At 35.6% G+C, this 20,594-nt stretch overlaps 1 protein-coding gene across 3 annotated transcripts in view; it reads right to left on the reverse strand.

Moving 5' to 3' along the window:
* Positions 1-15,044: 15,044 nt before the first annotated feature.
* The window catches only part of ARHGDIB (Rho GDP dissociation inhibitor beta), a 74,535-nt gene continuing 68,985 nt past the window's right edge, over positions 15,045-20,594 (reverse strand). For all 3 annotated transcript variants that reach the window (XM_031938338.1, XM_012550698.3, XM_012550699.3), the window contains 2 exons: positions 17,287-17,350; positions 15,045-15,910 (listed from right to left, as the gene is read on the reverse strand). In XM_031938338.1, coding sequence (XP_031794198.1) covers positions 15,711-15,910; positions 17,287-17,350 — 264 coding nt within the window. In that variant the 3' untranslated portion in view covers positions 15,045-15,710. The remainder of the gene's footprint in view (positions 15,911-17,286; positions 17,351-20,594) is intronic.

Raw genomic sequence — 20,594 nt, forward strand, 5'->3', positions numbered from 1 at the left:
ACACTCTGGAAGAAAAGACTACTCGCCACAGACTGGAGATTGAGAAGCCACGAGTCAGAGCTGGCTGGAGCTGAAGAAAGCAGAGGCAGAAGCCAAGGACAAAGCTACAAGATCTCTTGGAACCAGGCAGAGAGATAGGCCTCAACTAACCGGGCTAATTTATAAGGAGAAATAAACGCTTGCATTTTTACCAGCTGGCTGTATTTGAAGTGATTATTACTTTGAACTGATACTAAAGCTGCTTCCAAGAAAAGCCATCACATTTCTGCAACTTAAAATAAATTGTGGCAGAGCATGGTGATCCATAACTGTAATTCGATTCACTGGGGAGGCGGAGGCTGATAGATTGTTTGAACTCAGGTGTTCTGAGCTGTAGTGGGCTATGTCTGTATAAGTATGAATATAGGAGGTTTAGGAGCTAGGGCAACCACATTGTACAGTGAGGGCAAATTGATCCGAGTTTAGAATGGAGCAGGTACAAAATTCCTGTGTTGATCAGGAGCACTGCATTTGGAACCAGGAAGCTCATACCCAATCTCAGACACAGATATATGACTCTGAGCAAATTGCTTAACCTGTCTGCCTCAGTTTCTTCATTTGTAAAACGAGAATAATAACTCCCAGAGTTGTTGTGAGGCTAAAACAAGATATTTATAAATTGCTTTGCAAACTTTAAAATACTACCTAAATGTTTTGTTGGGCAACTGAGTGGCAGAGTGGATAAAGTGCCAGACCTGAGCTCAGATCTGCTTCATTAGCACCTTGGTAAGATGGGAAAACCTAGTCTTTTAAAAGAAAGTGAAAATCATCAAGAAGCAAAACATTTCAAAATTCAGACAAGAATCAGGAAAATAATTGACTAAGAAACTGGTTATGTGCATTTTTGTTAATTTATAGGCCGTCCCAAAATCTTGGGGTATAATATATAACATATATCCTGTATGTATTGTATAAGGATTAAGATTTATGATTGACTTTTTTTTTTTTCAAAATTAATTTGGCCATGGAACATTTTTGGCTTTGGAATATGGAACCCATGACTACTAGTTTAGAGAGACTGAGATTATATAATATATCAGGAATAAAGAGAAGTCAGAAGGTTCCTTAAAGGTCATCCAGTCCAACTCCTTCATTTTGCCTAGAAGGAAATTGAGGTTTATAAAAGAGAAGTGATTTGCTCAAGTTTGATAGTGATTTGAATGCAAGCCTTCTACCTCCTAATCCAGAGTTATTTCCACTACATAATATTATAGGAAGAGTAAAAATATGCTAAAATAGTGAATATTTTGTTACAATTTGATATTTTCAAAGGAAAAATCATTAACATTGAGATTTTCTCATGGAACTCTTATTCATATTACAAAGAATATCAGACCAAATCCTACAAAAACAGTTGATGAAAACTTCCTTTAGACATAATTGCCTCCCACAAAGAGACACAACTGCATCATTATTCATACCATAATCTTAATGATCAATTCACTTATTAAACAGGCATTTATGAGTGTCCACTGCTCAAGCAACATCTTTATTCCTTATTCCTCTAGTAATTTCTACTTGCAAAATACTTGGAAATTTTCCCACTTGAGTTATACTTTTTGCCAAATTTACCCTCCCACTTTACTTTCTTTCCAGTTATTTCTTGAAATTTCCCAGAAGTGGTGGGAACAGGAAAAGCAACTCTTTTCAGGTGTTTTTGAATCAGAGGTCAGTATTAACTTATGGTAATAGAAATATGGGACTTCATAAAATTGTGTCCTCAGGAAGCAACATTCAATAAAAAGAAGGTGGCATTTGGAGTCAGAAGAGTTGGTTTCAAATTCCAGGTTTACCCCTTATTTACTTGTGTGACCTTTGAAAATTCACTACAACTCTGGCCTCCATTTCCTCATCTGTAAAATGAAGTGAATGGACTTCAAAAACCAAATCTATGATCTGATGATTTGCCTCCCTCTCTTCAGTTTATGTGGTTCTGTAAAAAGAGCCTGTCTATTCATTTCATTATTTCTTAAACTAATAAACTCTGGAAAATTCATGTGTAGATTTCCTGAAAACAACATTGGAACAAGAAATCAGTCCCTTGGAAAGAGAATTTGTATAGTGTACTGGAAAGAAAATCTGACCCTGAAACCAACAGTTTGGGGAAAAATTCTATTTAATTATTCCCTTTATGTGTACCAGGCAACTTTCCACAGACGCATCTGTTACTGAGCAGAAAAGTCAGTCCAGAATGAAAAGTCTTGGTATTCATGGCCCAAACAAAAGCAGCAGCAATAGCTACAATAATAATTAATAATAATAAAGATGATGATTCTAAGTTCTTGATAAAGATTCCTATTAAAATTATAAGGTATAAACTAAAAAAAATTTTTCCTGGAGACAGGAAAGACATAAACAGAGCCACTTCCAGATCTTCCAGTGAGTTTAGACAGGAAATAATGTTTGTATTTAGTATTGCCTATAAGCCAATCTGTCTAAAAAGATCTCAAAGGCACACTCAAAGCAGCTAAATAACTAGTGGTAAACAAAAAAAAAATATTCCAGAGGAGAACACAGAGTTCTGGAAAGTAATAAATGTGGCTTTATGAATAATAAATCATGTTAGATCAGAATGGTATTTTGGAAAAAGCACCAGATTTGGAGACAGGAACTGACTATATAGTTCTAAGTCTCGTCTCTGATACTTATGAGATGAAAGTAATGGGGCAAATCTATCTCTTTGGGACTTGATTTTCTTATCTAAAAGAGGAATGGGTTAAATTTGTGGGCTCTAGCATCTTCTCTGACAGTGTTAGGTCTGCTAAACACATGGGAAACTATTATAACAGCTTTCCTTTCCTAGGTTTTCTTTTATCCTCTCTTCTATTTTGGTTTTTATGACATTGCTTTATTCTCAATACACATAAAGTGTCTCAACACACCTTATACCTCTTTTTCTGGTTCATCCTCAATTTCTTGTCCCTTAAATTTTGTCCTACAGAATTTCAACATGACTAGGGTTCTCATCATCATCTCTTACTGGATGCCATTCACCAGATAACTCTTAGATCCCTGAAGTGCGACCACACATGGCAAAGGAAGTTGAGACGGACTAGTCAGAGCAGTAGGAGAAGGGCCAAAAGAGAGCAGTGCTATAAAAATCCAGGGAAAAGAGAATATTCAGGCTGAGAAGATGGTCAGCAGCAACAACTATTGTCAAAATTGTTTTTTATAAAGCACAGGGAAGTGGGGGAAGGGAACCCACATTTATATAGTATCTTCTATGTATCAGGTCCTGTGCTAAGAGCTTTACAAATGCAATCTCATTTGATGCCCACAATATCTTGTGAGTTAGGTGAGTTATTAGCCCCATTTTATAGTTGAGAAAACTGAGGCATACATAATTGAAATAGCTTGTCCAGGTTCATAAGGCTATTAAGTGTCTGAGATCAGATTAGAACTCAGGTCTTTGGGACTCCACTTCCATGTTCTATGCATACTTCACTGTTGAAGACTTTAGCTGTAAAAGGTCAACGTCTCCCATTTCATCCAGGGCCATCTCCTGATCTATATTTGGCTACTGGACCCAGATGACTCTGGAAGGGAAATTGAGGCAGGTGATCTTGCATAGCCCTTCCTCACTTAAATCCAGTTCAGTTGCATGTCATGGCGTCACCTCCCTGATGTTATGGTTTTCCTCGAGAACAAAGGACAAAACAACAGCAACAACCTGCCGAAAACTACTTTTTGCCTCTAGAATAAAATATTAACTTCTCAACCTGGCATTTAAGGCCCTCTACAACATAGTTTCATTTTTATTTCACATAAGGCTTCAACTTCATCTGTTGCCCAGCCTTAAAATTTCACCTCCCACCTCCATTCGATTTTCATTCTCCAAATCAGGATTGAAATCCTTCCTTAAGTCCTCCTATTAGAATTTTAATCTTCCTTCAAAGCTTAGTTTAGATGCTCCCTGCTCTGTGAAGCAAAATATTCCATACTCATTTCTTATAACCAGACAAAGAATTTTATTCAGAATTTTTGCTAACCGAAAATGGTAGAGAATTGTTTAGAATGCTTTACATTAGATATTACAAAAAATTTCTACATGGGAGTTGGTAAGATCCATCAAGATAAAATACTCTTGCTCTTCTTTTGATTACCTTTGAGTTAACCAATTGGGTCTACTTGATGATGCTAATATTTAGGAATGGTTTAGGGTCAATTATTATCTAACAAATTCAACTAACGTTAGTGAATGTCTGCTATTTATGAGACAGTGTTCTGGACAGTGCAGTTTTGTAGATGTCAATAGAATCACTGCCATCAAAGTTTATAGTCTATAAGGGAGGATATAATATGCTTATCACCAAGGACAGGGAGAATATGATGTTACTAAGTACTTTCAGCATGCTTGGGAGATAGGTGTGTGGATTAGGTGACCACTTCTGATTCTCCTGAGGCCTCCGATTCAGCAATTAAAAAACTGTGATAAAGACCTCATTGTCCTGGCAATGTATGGTGAATAGGATCACGCTCATTCTTGTGATGTACTATCTCCATGCCTCCACAATGGTGCTAACCCAAATGATATAGCTTTAAAATTTTGAACCACATCATAAAATATAGATATTGCTATTTTTTCCCTAAATTTTGAAGCAGGAAATTTAAAAAAAAATTGTATTGGAGACAAAAAATTTAGGAACAATACCAGGAAAAAGCACACATGAAAACTGATTAGCAGTAGCCCAAATAATACAGAAATCAAGGGCTCAATTCATTATCCTTTAAAATTTTATTGTAGTCTAAAAATGCAGGCTGATTTTTGCAGTTATCATTTAGCTGGCCAAATTATATTCTTAATGTAGACCAACAATATTCCACTTTTCAAAAGTCTTCAGTGACTAAGTTGGAATATTACTGTTCCCTAAACTTACCTGAATGCTTAAATTTATACAATTTATCCCCTGTGGCTGTCACACACTCTCTCCATTTTTTTCATTTTCTTCATTTAACTTTTATTCATTTATTCATTCAATAAATATTCATTAAGCATTTGCTGTGTGTGGATGCTAGTACCAGGTACTAAAGAGGTATAAAACTTAGGTAAGATACAGTCCAAGATCCTGTAAATCCTATAGTTTAGTAGAAACAAAATTCATAAAACATAGATAACTATAATGTATACTATTATATGTGTATTCAAATTACAAAAAAAGTGCTGTATGAAATCTGATTGAGAAGGTCTTTTCCAAAAAAGGAATCAAGGAAAGCCTCCTAAAGGAGATAGCGTTTGAGTTAAAGGATAGTTAGGAATTCAATGTGCAAAGAGTTTAAGATTTAACTTTTCAGAAATAATAACCTATTTGGTACAAGCACTGGGGATATATTGTGGGAGAAGGAAGAACACAGTATATAGGTAGGAGCGGGGCAAGCCTGAGGAATACAGTAGTTCAATTTGCCAAGAGCAAAAAGTATATGAAGGGGAACAGTATGAGATAAGACTGAAAAATTAGGATGGCACCGGATTTTTGAGGCCCTTGAAAGCTAGGGAGAGGAATTTCAATAATGGTAACCAATAGTTATCATTTTATTTTTTAATTTTTAAATTATTTTTATTTTATTTTATTTTTGCTGAGGCAATTGGCGTTAAGTGACTTGCCCAGGTTCACACAGCTAAGGGAGTGCTAAGTGTCTGAGGCCAAATTTGAACTCAGGTTCTTCTGACTTCTACTCTGCCCCCTAGGTACCCCCTAATTACCATTTTATTTAAATAGTGTGAATATTTTAAAACAGGTGAACGGCATGAGTAATTCTATGATCAATGAAAAAGAAGGGTAGATAGTCGAAGTTGGATGATTTATTAGGTGATAAGTCTAGGAAGATAATAGTAAGGGCCACTGACAGTGAGACAAGAGTAGGAAAACAGAGGAAAGATGAGTGTGAAAAATATTGCAGAAAGGATCTATCTGGTAACTGATTAGATATGTGAAAAATTAATATGTCTTATTAGGAGACAAAGGAATAGAAGATAACTCCAAGATTTTAGACATGTGAGACAAGGATAAATAATGGTATCATGAACTGAAACAATGAAGTATGGAGGATTAATTTTAATTGAAAATCTATAAACTTGGATTTTGGACATGATAAGTTTAATATAATGTGGATTTGTAGAGAGAATTCTATATTTGAACTCAGGAAGACCTAGGCCCAATTCCTACCTTAAATATTTACTAGTTTAGTGTAACTTTGGGGGTATCATTTAATCTCTTTGTGCTTCAGTTTTTCATTTGTAAAATAAGAAAGAATCACTTCTAAGGGCTCTCCAACTCTAAAATCTATGATTCCAATTCTAAGATGCTGAGGACATTTGGATGGGATCTGGAATTCATGACAAGGGTCAAAACTTTACATATATACACTGTACATATATAATTTACAGAAGCAATAATGGTTGAAGTTGTAGAAGTGAATGATATTGCCAAGGAAGAAAGAGTAGAGAGAGAAAAAGAAGACCAAGGATGGACCTTTGAAAAATATCAACATTTAGAAGATTGTGGGGAAAAGTCAGGAGACAGATGAAGTGATTAAGAGAAGGTGGTCATTAACAAAAATATATATTTAAATCCAAGAAAGAAAGACTACTTTGTAGGATAGGTGTAGTCAATAGCCTCAAAAGCCATAAAAGAGGTCCATCTGATAAAAATGAGAGCATCTATTTTGATGATAGAATGATTTTTGTTGACTTTAGAGTATATTCAGTAGAATGGTAGACATGAAACCAAATTTGCAAGGAATTGAGAAGATAATTGGTAATGAGGAAATGGAGAGTTTAGTTGTAGACAGTGTTTTGAGGTAGTCAGATCATAATATCAGGAGCTGGAGAAACTCTAAGATCAAGAATAAATGAAGATGTAATTATAAACCAGAGGGTATGTGATGAAGCCATGCAGGCAATTCTCTAACCTATTTAACTTAATTAGGATCTAGCCTCAGGTCTGTTGTTGGTTGAACAGAGGCACAGGTATGAAGGAATAATAGAGAAGAACAAGACAAAAGAGCAAACAACTAGTATAATTAGGGAATGAGCTAGGGTAGGAAATTTTACTGATTGCATGACAGAAAGCTGCAGATTGTAGTTGAAGAGTGACCTCCTGAGGGAGCTCTCAGCGTGAAAATGATGTATTGACTTTAGAGAAGAAAATAAGAGAGTGACAATATGAGTTAAAAACATAATGCTATAAAGCATGGGAGTGAGCACACAGCCTTATTTTACTCCATTGGTGACTGGGAAAGCTGGAGAGCATTGTCCATTGTCCAGAATGTGGGCAAATGTGACATCATGAAATTGACTTACTATACTGATGAACTAAGTTCTCTAGGCAACCAAATTTTGTCATAATTTTCCACAAACCGTTATGATTGACATGTGAAAGACCTTAGTTAGATCTACAAATGTTGATTTTTCCTGGCATTTCTCCTGGAGCTCCTATTAGACTGCTCCTCAGTCCATTCTGAAGCTATACTGGGTTTTAAGTGGATGACTTTTTTTTTTTCAAGTGTAGGGTTAGCTATTAAGGAGGACTCTGGCAAGTCTTGCCAGTAATGACTAAGAGTTTCCTCTGTGATGGTCACAGGACAATTTATTCCCTTTAACTTTAATAAAGATGGATAAGGAAAGCATCCTTGAACTTCTGAGGCTCTTCCTCTTGCCATATAATCTAGAAAATTTTAGTCAGCTTTTGTATGAGCAATGAATAGAATCAGCACCTGATGCTTTACTACATGAAAGTAGACTAATGGCATTCAAAATCTCTTCTTCAGTTGGAACTTCAGCTAGAGAATGATTGATATGATCACTAGCTTCAGCATTGATTGATGATGGTCTTATAAGAATGCTATGGAAGTATTCATCCTATCTCTCTAGGATCATGTCCTTCTCACTAATGTGTGACACCATCAGCACTGAGCAGTTGAGATACACCATAGGTCTCTGGCTCATAAATAATCTTCAATGCATTGTAAAAAAAACACTTTGGATTGTTACTATCAGCATAACTAAGAAATCTTTCTAAGTTTCTATTGTGCTTTACTTTTTATGGAATTAAATGCTACCTTCTTAGAGATGGATGAACTATTCTGCTGGTACATCCTGTGGCATTCCATTTTTCAGTTTAAGTATGAAAGTAAGTGGAACCAAAATGGAGAAGATGGTCTCAAACGATTGTGATGATAGGATAAGGTCCTGAAGATCCCTTGAGACATACAGTAAAAGATTTAGTGTTAAAGTGACAATTTGGGAGAGGTAAAAAAGGATAGGAGATTATGTTTAGGAGAATATCACAATTAAAACTCTTGGTAGTGGTATTATTCCAAAAAAAATGTTAAATCTATGGTGTGAATTTTTGTATGTTACTGAAGTGGGGCAGGAAAGAAGACTATTAGAGTTAAGAAAGTTGAGAAATTATGTGCTCAGAATTTTAGAGGAATTTCAAGCACAAATTGAAGTCCCTGAGGTTAATTTTAGGATTAAGTAGAGAGAAAGGCTATAATCTAGAAGCTAACAATGATGAAAAAATTGAGATTAATCTGAAAGAAGGTAAATATCCAGGATGGGAAAAAGTAGTATTTTCTGATTTCAGGAAATGTTACTGGGGAGTTGATGTTAAAATTGTTGTTTATCTTCATTCTTAAGAGAACCAATGACAGTAGAATAGTTTAGAAGCAGAATGGTCACTTTTCCTTTGGATTTTGAGACCCAGAAGGATTGGAAAAAGGACTAGATTACAGGGGAAAGGATTACAAAGAAAGAGGAGCTGTTAGAAAAGTCAGGTTTTGACGAAAATGAGATGTAAAAAGGAAAGTTGGTTAAAAATTTCATGTGTAGTTGTGAATAGAATTTGGAACTACTCTTTCAACCCTCACTCACGCTGGTCAGTTGAGGGTTGAGAAGTGCTTACCTGAGAGAATTAACTTTGGGATAACCTTGAGGGGCTTTCTGAAATTTATCTTCTGAAATTAATTAGCTTCCATCCAGTGTATTCTTCTCAGTATTAACTGATCACTTAACAAGTGATTACTGTCCTACTATCCATTAATCAATTGAAATATACTGTGAGAATATAACAAAACCTGAAGTTCCTATAATTATGAGTCACTTTCTTCTATTGCCTTGGTTCCTGGGGAGAACAGACTCAAGGGACTGACTGCTAACATTTCTTTCATTGGTTTCCTTCTAAGAGTTTAATAACCTATGCACAAGTCACTGTCTGTCTTGTAGGACATGGTCTCTTGCCAGTTGAATCAGTGGACTGGGTCTCACAAGTCACTTTTTGGGGATATCTCCTCATTGGATTTGACTTCTATGGCTTTATTATGGACTACCATTTCCAGATCTCTGATGACTCTTTACCTTTGGAAGTTCAAAATCTAGGTTGTTCTATCACTAAAGCTTAATCATTGAAAACCAAGGAAAAATAGATAAAATAGTAATAGCAGAAATAGGGAATACCTTGGGTTCACTGTCATGTGGTTGCCCTTGTGGGGAAATAATACAACCAGAGGCTACACCTACTAATTCTCTCCACACCCAGAGAATTTTGTCTCATTTAGCACTAGGGAAAAGAAGCAGATTTGATTTGTTTGTGCCTTTTGGAGTTCATTCTGGTTTCAAAGCTAATTAAGAAGCTTTCCATCACTCCAAATTAAAGTAGTGGGAAACAGTCAAAGGATACCTTAAATACTTTTGAACCAGGGAAAGTTCTCTCCATTGTATCTAACACATATTTTGAGAGGTAGGCCCATCTAATCTCTATGAAAGATGATACAAGGCAGAATACACAGAGCTCTAAGGACTTGGGTCCCTATTGGACAGTTGTCCTATTATGCAAAGATGGCAGAAGTTTGAAGAAAATATAGTGGTGATTTGGAAGGGCTTAAAGGAATGACTTGTTAAAATTGGTTGGAGAAAATCTGGAAAAGCATAAGGATTAAAATTAAACAATTAAAATTAACTTGATTAATTTAAATTAAGTAGGGTGAGAATTTATGAGGGTATGGTATAAGAAGGTCATTTGAACCTTAGACTGAATGAAGATTTAAAGAATTAAAGATTTTTGGATTTAAAGAATTTTGGAATTCATCTCTACCTTTGAGAAGTAGCTCTTGTACCACCCTCTTCATGAAACATTTTATGATATCCCAATGCCTGAGAAAAAAAATGATTTCTCTTTCCTCAATATTCTCATTTTGCTTTGATTTTTCTTTTGTAGTGACCTTTATTTGACTTTAATTATTAAATTAATTAATATTTAATTAATTAAATTTAATCTCCTTTGCATCTGTTATTTGTGGGTGTATATTTACACATATTTTTTTTTCTGGGAACAGTTTTCATGTGTTCATTTTTGTATCCTCAGTGTCTCTAACATAATAGATGTCTAATGATTATCTGTTTAATAGAATTGTATTGTGTGGGACCAATAGTCGATAGTCATAATAGCTATTACTTTGGTTGCTAACTGGGCACCCAATTCTTACTGCTATCTCTACCTTTACTTTATGACTATCATTTCTACCACAAACTTGAAGGGAACTGAAAGCCAAGACACCTGGTAGAGTTAAGGCTGTAGCATTTTAGGCACAAAAGGTAGGGATCCTAGAGATGTTCTATTTATTCCCCCCTTTCTTGCTGATCTCTGTATTATTACAATTTTAATATATGTACTGTAAATTGGACTACTCCTCCCCTTACTCTCAAGGAATTTTGAATTCTACTTGGTCTACTTGACTGCTTTACTCATGGATGGGAGAAACCAATCAGAGACAGAGACTATATTTTTTTAAGGAAATAAAAAATAAAAACAAAGAATAACAGAGAGTAAGGACATAGATTCAGAGATTATTAGAACTAAGAAGGGGTTGGAGTCAGTTATAAGCAAATATTAAATTTTCAGTTGGAGCATTTACACCTCAGAAATCAGCAATTGCCACAAAACAGTTTGATTCGTTATTTTATTAATTGACTAGAATTAACAAGGTGTTAATAATGAGGTTAAATTTAAAAGATTGTGCCCTATAGTTTGTTCAACACTTACCAGCATACCTCTGTACTGCTTTATAAATATTGCTTGAGCTCAGCAGAGTGCAATAGAAGACTCAGGGAATGAAGTCATAATCACCCTGGAAGTCTGGTGATTGTAGGCTAATAATAATAATGACAATAAGGGGCATTTATATAATACCTTAAGGTTTATAAAGTGCTTTATATTAGTGATCTCAATGGAGTCTCACAACTTCACTGATTAAGAGCTACAGAGAACCATGATCCATGCTCTTCATTTCATAGATGAGATACATGAGGCCCACAGACTTGTCCAAGGTCACACAGTGACTAAGACAGGATTTAAATCCAGACTTCCTGACTCAGCCCAGTGTTTTTCCCATTACCACCACGCTTCCTTCCTGGTAAATATGGGAAAATAAAATTTGAGACTAAGTAAATATTATTGAACTGTTCACTCTCAAAATTTTTGTGATGGGAGTTTGAGCATAGTGGGGAGAATTAATTCCTCTCAGTATCATGAACTAGTGCTAAATACTGCATAGAAACTACTGCAAACCCTGACTAAAGAAACACTAACAGGGAATAAAAGGGCCACAGGCACAGGAAATTACTATGTATTTTGTAGTACATAGTGACTTGGTGCAATTTTTCCTGATGCAACAAGCTATTATCATGTGATCTTTTTTCCAGTCAGTGTTCAGAGTGTGTGATAAGGAAAAAGAAAGAAAAAAAGTTTACCTTTCTTCAAGCAACAAAACTATTCTCTGTTAGCAGCCCTATTTGATAGAAAATATAAGTATTCCCTTTATAAAGGAAAATCCATATCTATTTATATAGATATCTATAAAGATATAACTATATCTACATATCTATAAAGATGAAGAAACAGAAGTTCAATGAGGCTTAATTATTTGTCTGATTTCATGTAACTTCTGTGGCTCAGAGTTTGTATCCTAACCCCAAATCTACTTGAGTTCAAGTGCAGACCTCCAACTACTATCCCCAAGATGTATATAGTTGATATCCTGGCTATATCCATTCACATGTAAAGATATGATTGCTTTCCCTCCATTTGTTCTTGAGAATAATTTTTATTCTGTCTCCTTTTAATTTAATTCTTTGTCCCTTTTGATTATTTTTACTTAAACTGTTTTGCTGCTGGGCTATTCCCACAGGTTCTTTCCTCTTCCCCTGCTCCCATTTGTCTATCTTTTCACTATTTTTCTAATTTAAAATTATTATATGTCTATTTTATTTATTTTATTATTTTTATTTCTTCATTTGTTCTTCTCCACTTCATTTATTTAAGCAATTAATTCAAACTATCTCATCCCTTCTAACATTTTACTAGGACTTATTCCAAGAATTTTCTTTGATCTGACCTTCTCATTATTTATCCTGTGTGCTGAGATTTACATTTTCTGATTTCTGAATTATATTTTTACTTAACTTATTTTTCTTTATTGTATCCTTCTTGATGTTAAAGATTATGAAGCATCATGTTTGAACTCTTTTTATCCTATTTTTATGTTATTGCAATTAATCAATAAACATTTATTAAGTGCCTACCTACTATGTGTCAGACAATGTTTTAAACATGTTTGTATATCTTGATACTTTCTCTTCTTCTCTCCCTTCACTTTTTTTTTTTTTTTTTTTTTTTTTTACCATTCTTATCAGTTTATGAGAGAAGCCCAGTCAGATAGAAGTCACATTTTGTGGTAGAAATTATCCTATGACTCAAATTATGTTGCCTGGCCCCATGTTTTATCCTTACTATTATTGGTTTTCTTAAAGACCATAACATATTATCTCTGGTCCTATGCCACGCCATACATTGAGAGCTCATTGCCCTAGAAATGCCCGGGTGCTTTCTCCGGAGACAAGATGCTGCTTATGAAGGCATGTAATTCTGAACTCCTGCCAGTCTCAGTGGGAGTTGGGAGCTTAACTTGTATTCCAAGATGTTCCTTATTTCTTTTGCAACTGTGTGTTGTTCTCCTTAGGGAAAAAGTGATATCTGGTGGCTTTTTAAATTATTGCAGACATCTACAAGATCCATTTTTATGCCTTTCCTCCTTATGTTTTTGTCTGCAGCTTAAATGGCTCACTACTTAAAAATGAGTTCCTATTTCTCCTCCTCCACTCACATCCTATTGTGTCTATTTTCAGCTGTGTACACAGAGTTGACAGCTGGGTGATGGGGAGTTGGAGTGGTTGGCTACAGACAGGAAAAAGGAGGAATTACAAGTCTGAAGATATCCGTGGGCTACCAAATGGTTGCCAGTTAGAGAGTGGGAGTATCTGACTATCTAAGCTAATACACTAGAGCAGGAGAGGAGAAAACAAAGGAAAAGCATGGGCAAAGAGGAGGAAATGTTGAGGGAAGGGACAAGTATCCCTAGGAGTTACTAGGAGCAGTATACATTTTAATTGAATAGTTTCCATTGATCCTAAAGATGAAAGCCCAAAGCTCCAGTAGCTCATCAGATCCACAAGTTAAAGTAAGGAAGGCAGTGATCCAGGAAGCTCCTTGGTTTATCTTACTATATGATAGATCCCAGTCTCAATTTCCTGCTCTTTTGCTTTTCCTTACCTAGGAAGAAAGACGTAGCCAGAAACTTTAGCACTTAGAAGAAAAACACATGGATGGAATAGAAGACATGGGATCTAGGACTGTTTTTAAATGATGCTACACTGTTAGTTCACAAAGTCTTTATCCTGCTTCTAATTTAGCATTATTTTTTCTAGGAATGGGCTTTTTCAGCTTCATGATTATGTCAGAACATCTTTAGGAGAACAGCAGGTAAAATTTTAGGCCTTTGCAGGCTCAAGAAACTGTCTAGAAAAACCTGAAAGAATCCTCCTACAGCCACATTAGCAGTAACCATGAAAGTCTTGGCTACTGTGATATCTATAAGCAACACAGCTTCCTGGGCAACAATGGCATTATTGAATCATAGAGATAAAAATGGGAATGGTCAATGACTCAACTGAGAAAAAATGGATATGCATTTCAGTACCAATTTCCCCCAAAGTGGTATCCTCCTAGATCTTGTTGATATGTGGGAATGACCCAGTTTAGTAGTTGTTTATACATTATAATCACCAGACATTATTTTTCTGTTCAGGGTAAAGTTCTTTTTTTTCATGATAGGTTTTCCATTTTTGGAGAAAAAGGTATAATTTTACCATTTACCTTTGTGTTTACACCTCTACATGGATAAATTAGTAATTTTTTCTTTTACGAAGGGATTGTTGACCTTCTGCAGTAAATTCTAGATGCAGACCCTGAATGAGGAGAAAGCAAGAGTCGGCCAGACTGGATAGGTTCCAATGTCTGCCTTGTTCTTCTCCTGTTTCAAATGTTGAACTTGGTGTCTTGCCTGGGAAGCTGATCCTCATGTGCTCTGTTGTGAATTGGCTGAAGTGATCTCAGAGCCATGGGAATTCAGCTGCTGGCTCTAGAGCAGGACTTTTTAAACTTTCTGTCATGGACCCTTTGGGCAGTTTTGTGAATCTAGGGATCCCCTTCTCAGATGTTTTCAAATGTATACAGTAAAACATGTAAGAAATGATTACAAAAATGATTACAAAAAATTATATTGAAGTACTTATTTTAAAAATTCAAGTTCATGGATCGATCCCTGGTTAAGAATCTCTACTTATGCAATTTTCAGTTTCTGGAATAAAATATCTGACAAACAGAGATAAGTTTTCTTTTCACAGGACAGCCAGATACATCATTTTTACTGGATATCCAAAAAGTGAATAAGAGAAACGTCTCTAGAGAAAGCTTCCAATCTCTGTCCTACAAATCATGGAATCTCACTCTCTGCTGCACTACGACCAATGAAATGAGCTGGTTCAAGGACTGTCATAGCATTATTAGGTACACCCATGTACCTAGCCCATGTAGAAAACAGATGACTGAAAGTTTCCAAAGGCTGCTGGTTGTGTTTAAAGGGAGAAATTGGGAAAATAAGAAACTCAGCCATATTGGACAGCAATAATTTTATTCATAAACTATTGAATTGTTTACAGTTTTGCTCACAAATAGAAGACCCCAAGGTGGCTTTATTCATAAAAGACAGATTAAGGCAGTTTAAGACCCTTTATCAGGATAGCAGCAACCATTATAGGATATTCCAAAGGAAATCTGTTCTGGAACACCTGGGTGGACTGCTAGTGGGAGATTGCATTCTCTCTCTTTCTCTCTCTTAGTTTCTCTGTTTCTCTTTCTCTCTGTCTCTTGTCATTCTTTTTCTCTATATAATTCACTAGCTCATGGGAAGGGTAAATGGTACCTGAAGGAAATGTTCATGTTGGTCAAATTAGGGATTTTCAAAGAGTCTCAAAAGGAGAAGGGAGTAAAAGGGAATTTGGATTTAAACACTTTCTGCTTTTGTGGTGAAACGAGGATATTGTTTGCAGGACAGAAGGAAAAGAGGCCTGGACTACCCTCAAAATTGTACCAAATGCCAATTGTACCAATTAAATTTCCCAGGGTGCCATGTGGCAATGAGAATAGTTGGAGAGTTTGGAGACCCTGGGTAAGGGGCACACAGGAAGAAGAACATAACTGTGAAGTTTTAGAATACATAATTCACTAGCAGTACGGCAGGCAAGGGGGTGGTCGGGAAGGGCATAGAGAGCAAGGAGCTCATTCTGTCCACTCTTTTTTAATGGACAGATTCCACTCCCAGGTGAGGTGGTTATGTTTGTCATCATCGGTGAAGAAGGACTTGTTGTGGTAAGTGCCCCGGGCTATCATGCCCTTGGGGGCCTCCTCTGGGGGTGTCAGGAACTCATACTCATCTAGCCGAGGCCCATAGCTGCCAACCATAAATGTCGCTTTGTCCACTAAAGGAAAGAAAAATTCATTAGGAAGACTGTCATTCAGAATGATAGTATTAATGACATGGAGAATATGCAAAGACCAAGTCCTAGCCTATTGGTGTCCAATGGGTGAAAAGAATTCTAGACTAGTAATAGAATGAATGTCTAATGACTCTTTGGCTACCAATAACAAATTGTATATAATATATTCATTTATATAGAGATATAATTTTTATCTACATATTATATATACATAATTATTTAATATTATATATACATATATATATTTAAATAATTTAACTTCCTGGAACTTATTTCCAATATTGTAAAAAAGGAGATTGGCCTGAATGATCTGTAAGGGTTTTCTGCTTCTAAAATTTTATTATTCTGTATAAACGTAGTGTTGACCTTTTATAGAGAGAGGGTATTAGTTGGATCATCAGAAAAAGCATAAGGAATTGATTGTTGTTATTATTCATCCTTCTTTCTCCAAGAGGACATCAATGGCAAGGCAAAAATAAAAAAGACCCATGATTGCCCTGGATATAAGGAATCAATAGTTGACGCCAATCATAGGTTGATAGAAAAAAAGGAAAGCCATGAATTAGGGAGTGAGATTAGCTACAGTGAGAAGGTGGCCTTCCAGAGAAGCATATCTAAATGGATGGATATCTGAATGATAGTCAAGTAGAAAATAATAAAAGGATTTCTTTAAGTGCTATTAATAATTGGTCTGGAGGAGTAATTGTAGATCTCCAAAGCTATTCTTTTTTCTTCTTGTATGTCTGACATTATGCTATAAATCCATGTATAGTCAAAAAATGACACAGGGTTTATTTATTTGTTTGTTAAAATTATGTTTCTATCATCTATCCATTTATTCATTTGTTCATTTAATTTTGGGAGAGACTGAGCCCTGAAGGTAGTCAATCCAGATTATTCAAGACAAAAACATCTTTTGATGATACTTGAATAATTATTGACTTCCTTTGTTTTCCAGATTCACCAGATAATATCTCAATAATACAGCGTGTTATAGCTTTGGTGTAAGTCTGGTCTGTGTAATAATAATATTGTCCTCTTGCATGTGGAAAGGGATTTTTATTCTTCAAATGCTTTCACATGCATTTTCTCATTTTGTCTTTTCTTCATAGGGGCAATGTGGGGTAGCAGATACAGTGCTAAATTTGGAATTGGGGATAGCTGGGTTCATGTCCCATTTCCTACACTTAGATTCTCTTTTCTTCATGATAATTTTAGATCATACTTGAAGCAACTGAGGCCCAAAGAAGTTGAATGATTGACTTAAGTAGTAATAATTAAGAAGGACTAGCCCAATGTTCTTTTCACTAAATAATGTTTACACATTGATAGAGTTTAGAAAATGTGGAGTCTCTTACCTTTAGCCCCAGTCCTGTAAGTATGCTGCACATATTTCAGCCCTGACACAATATCCTTGTTCACCTACAAGAAGGAAGTCAAACAAATGGTGACTATACAGATTAGGATGAAAGAGATTGAGTAGACTAAAATGAATTGGAAAAAGTGGGAAGATGGAAACTAAAGGGCAGAAAATACAAACTCTACCTGCTACTATTACCTCTTTGAGCTTATTGGACACTATTACACCAAAATATTCATAGCAGCAGCCTTTCATATCCTCAATTAGAGTATACCTCATGGAACTGGACTCATGTGCTTTGGTTCTTTGGGGAGAGACCAAATGCCTCTTGCTAAAGAAAATAAATGAATAATGGATCTGGCTTCCAGTATTTTTTGAAGTCAATCTCTTGATTGGAACATAGCTTTCTTTTGGACTTTGGGGGGTGGAGGTGATTTTCCTTCACATTCTCACCTCCTTTCCCCCAATACATGCCTTCCTCCACCCCAGCAAAGGTCACCACATGCATATGGCAGTAAGAATATGTGCTTGCTGAGGCAGTTATGAGACACAAATCCCTAGCTAACTCTTGGGTTTTGTGTTTCTCCCCATAAGCCTAGATCCCTGAACAGTGATCCTGAGAGATGAATATTTCTAATAGATAACTGAGAAAAAAATACTTATAAAAAATTTCCCTTGCGAAGGTCTCATATCCAACAATGTATGAGGAACTGATTCAAATTTATAAAACTAAAAACTATTTTCCAATATATGAATAATCCTAAGATTATAAATGGGCAGTTTTCCAAGGAAAGAATCCAAGATATCAATGACCATTAAAGAAAAAAGTCTGAATTATTAATAACTTAAAGAAATTAAAGTTCTATCTCCTACCCATCATACTGGCAAAGATGACAAGAGAGGAAAATGATCAGTGTTGCAGAGATTGAAAGAAAATGGGTATACTAAGACACTGATATTGAAGCTATGAAATGGTTTGAACTTTCTAGAAAACAATTTGTAATAATGTCCAAAAAGCTACTAAACTGTGCACCCCTTTGACTTATTTCTACCACTATTGGCTTGTACAGTGGGAACCAGAGTGTGGAAGCATGATCTTGAATATCACAGTTAATAAATAGCAAAAAACAGTTCTATCCCATGGGAAAATGTGAATGTGATGCTGGACCATCCCTGGCATTATGCCTTCTTTGTTCTATTTTCATATAATTTCTGGCCTAAGAGTAGTGAGGAGATCTACCACTGTCCTGCTGCTGTCCACAAGACAGGCCTTGTGAGTAAGCTCCCCCTCCAACAAAAACCTATTTATTTCCCAAATGTGAAAAAAAAAAAAACCATCTATCTCCTCCAGAAAGGTGATGCATTTAATATAGAATGAGACATACATTTTTAAAACATAAGCAATATGAGAATTTGTTTTGCTGAGTTATTATTGTTTAGCCCTTTCAGTCTTTTATAATTCTTTTAGAATTTTCTTGGAAAAGATGCTAGAGTGATTTGCTATTTATTTTTCCAGCTTCTTTTGCTGATTTAATTTTGGGAGAAACTGGGCAAATGGGGTTAAATGATTTGCCCAGAGTCACACAGCTAGTTTAAGTGTCTGAGATCAGATTTAAACTTAAGAAGATGAGTTTTCCTGACTTCAAGACAAGAACTTTATCCATGTGTCACCTAGTTGCCTCTTGCTGAATTATACATATTTGTAATGAGAGTTTTATTTTTTTAAATTTCTTTTTTATTGCTCATTTGGAAAAAAATAATAAATGCCTTTACAAATAAATATATATGTATACCTACACACACACACATATCACATATTTATTATAGCTTTTTATTGACAAAACATATGCATGGGTAATTTTTCAACAAAGACCCTTGCAAAAACTTCTGTTCCAACGTTTCCCCTCCTTCCCTTCCCCCCTCCCCTAGATAGCAGGCAGTCCCATACATGTTAAATATGTTAAAGTATATGTTAAATACAGTATACGTGTACATATTTATACAGTTGTCTCTACACAAGAAAAATTGGATTTTAGTAAAAATAACCTGGGAAGAAAAACAAAAATGCAAGCAAATAACAACAGAAAGAATGTAAATGCTATTACATATGTATTTTAAAAGATGTGTGCATGTCAACCTTCGGTAGTTACTTTGTGAGTCTGAGAGCTCAGTGGAGTGAGAGGTACTTTGGAAAGTATGACTTCCTTGGAGGAGAAGATAGCCATTGTCAGGGGGCCGAGTCAATGAAAAGACTCAGAACCTAGTTTGGCAGAAGATTTGGATATGTGAGTTGCTCCATAATAACACAGATCTGAGATGAATATGAATTATCTGTTGACCTGTCCTACAAAATTGTATTTATCTATAGGAAATTCATAACTGTGTAAGTTACTGCTTCACATTTTAAATATGCAATGCTGTGAGTCTTAATATTTTGAGCATCTTTTGTGGGAGGAGGAATATTAGCTATACTATACATGATATCTACTATCTGCATTCAATACCCTTTGCTAGAAAGGACCCCAATAACCACTTTCAGGGATACTCTAGATGGCAGAATAGAGAGAGTGCTGGGCTTAGAGTCAAGAAGATTCATTTTCCTGAGTTCAAATATGGCCTTAGACACTTACTGTGTGACCCTAGGCAAGTCACTTAACTCTGTTTGTCTCAGTTTCCTCAATTGTAAAACAAACTGGAGAAGGAAATGGCAAACTGCTCCAGTATCTTCACCAAGAAAACCCCAAACAGGGTCACTAAGAGGCAAATAAAATTAATGAATATAGATTGAATCATATCTAAACTTTGTTGTACATTTTCTGCACTTCTAGGATGGGATTCATGAATAGATAAAAGAGTATAGGAAAAACCTACATTGGTGGGGTTTAAGCTTCCCCCAGGACTGAACTGGTTGCACCTGACCCCAAAGCTGGAGTTGCTTATTGGGATGGACTCCTCTGGGCTACAATTGACTCAAAGAACTGTAAGCAGTATTTTTATAATCTCTTACTTGGTGATTATCATGGTGAGCTCCTATATATATATATATATATATATATATATATATATATATATATATATATTTATCGTCTCTATGCAGATGTCCTTAAGGTAAGGTAATATCCCTGTCTTGCCTCTCTCCTGAGCTCTAGTTTCATATCACCAACTGCTCTTTGGACATTTCAAACTGGATGTCTGATAGTTATTTCAAACCCATCACATCCAACTTATAACATTTTCTCCAAATCAGTCACATTTCTTCCACACTGGAAGAGTAGGAGATTACAGGTACGTGGAATATTTCATATA

Source organism: Sarcophilus harrisii, chromosome 5 (assembly GCF_902635505.1).
Source record: "Sarcophilus harrisii chromosome 5, mSarHar1.11, whole genome shotgun sequence".
In the NCBI taxonomy this organism is placed as follows: Eukaryota; Metazoa; Chordata; class Mammalia; order Dasyuromorphia; family Dasyuridae; genus Sarcophilus; species Sarcophilus harrisii.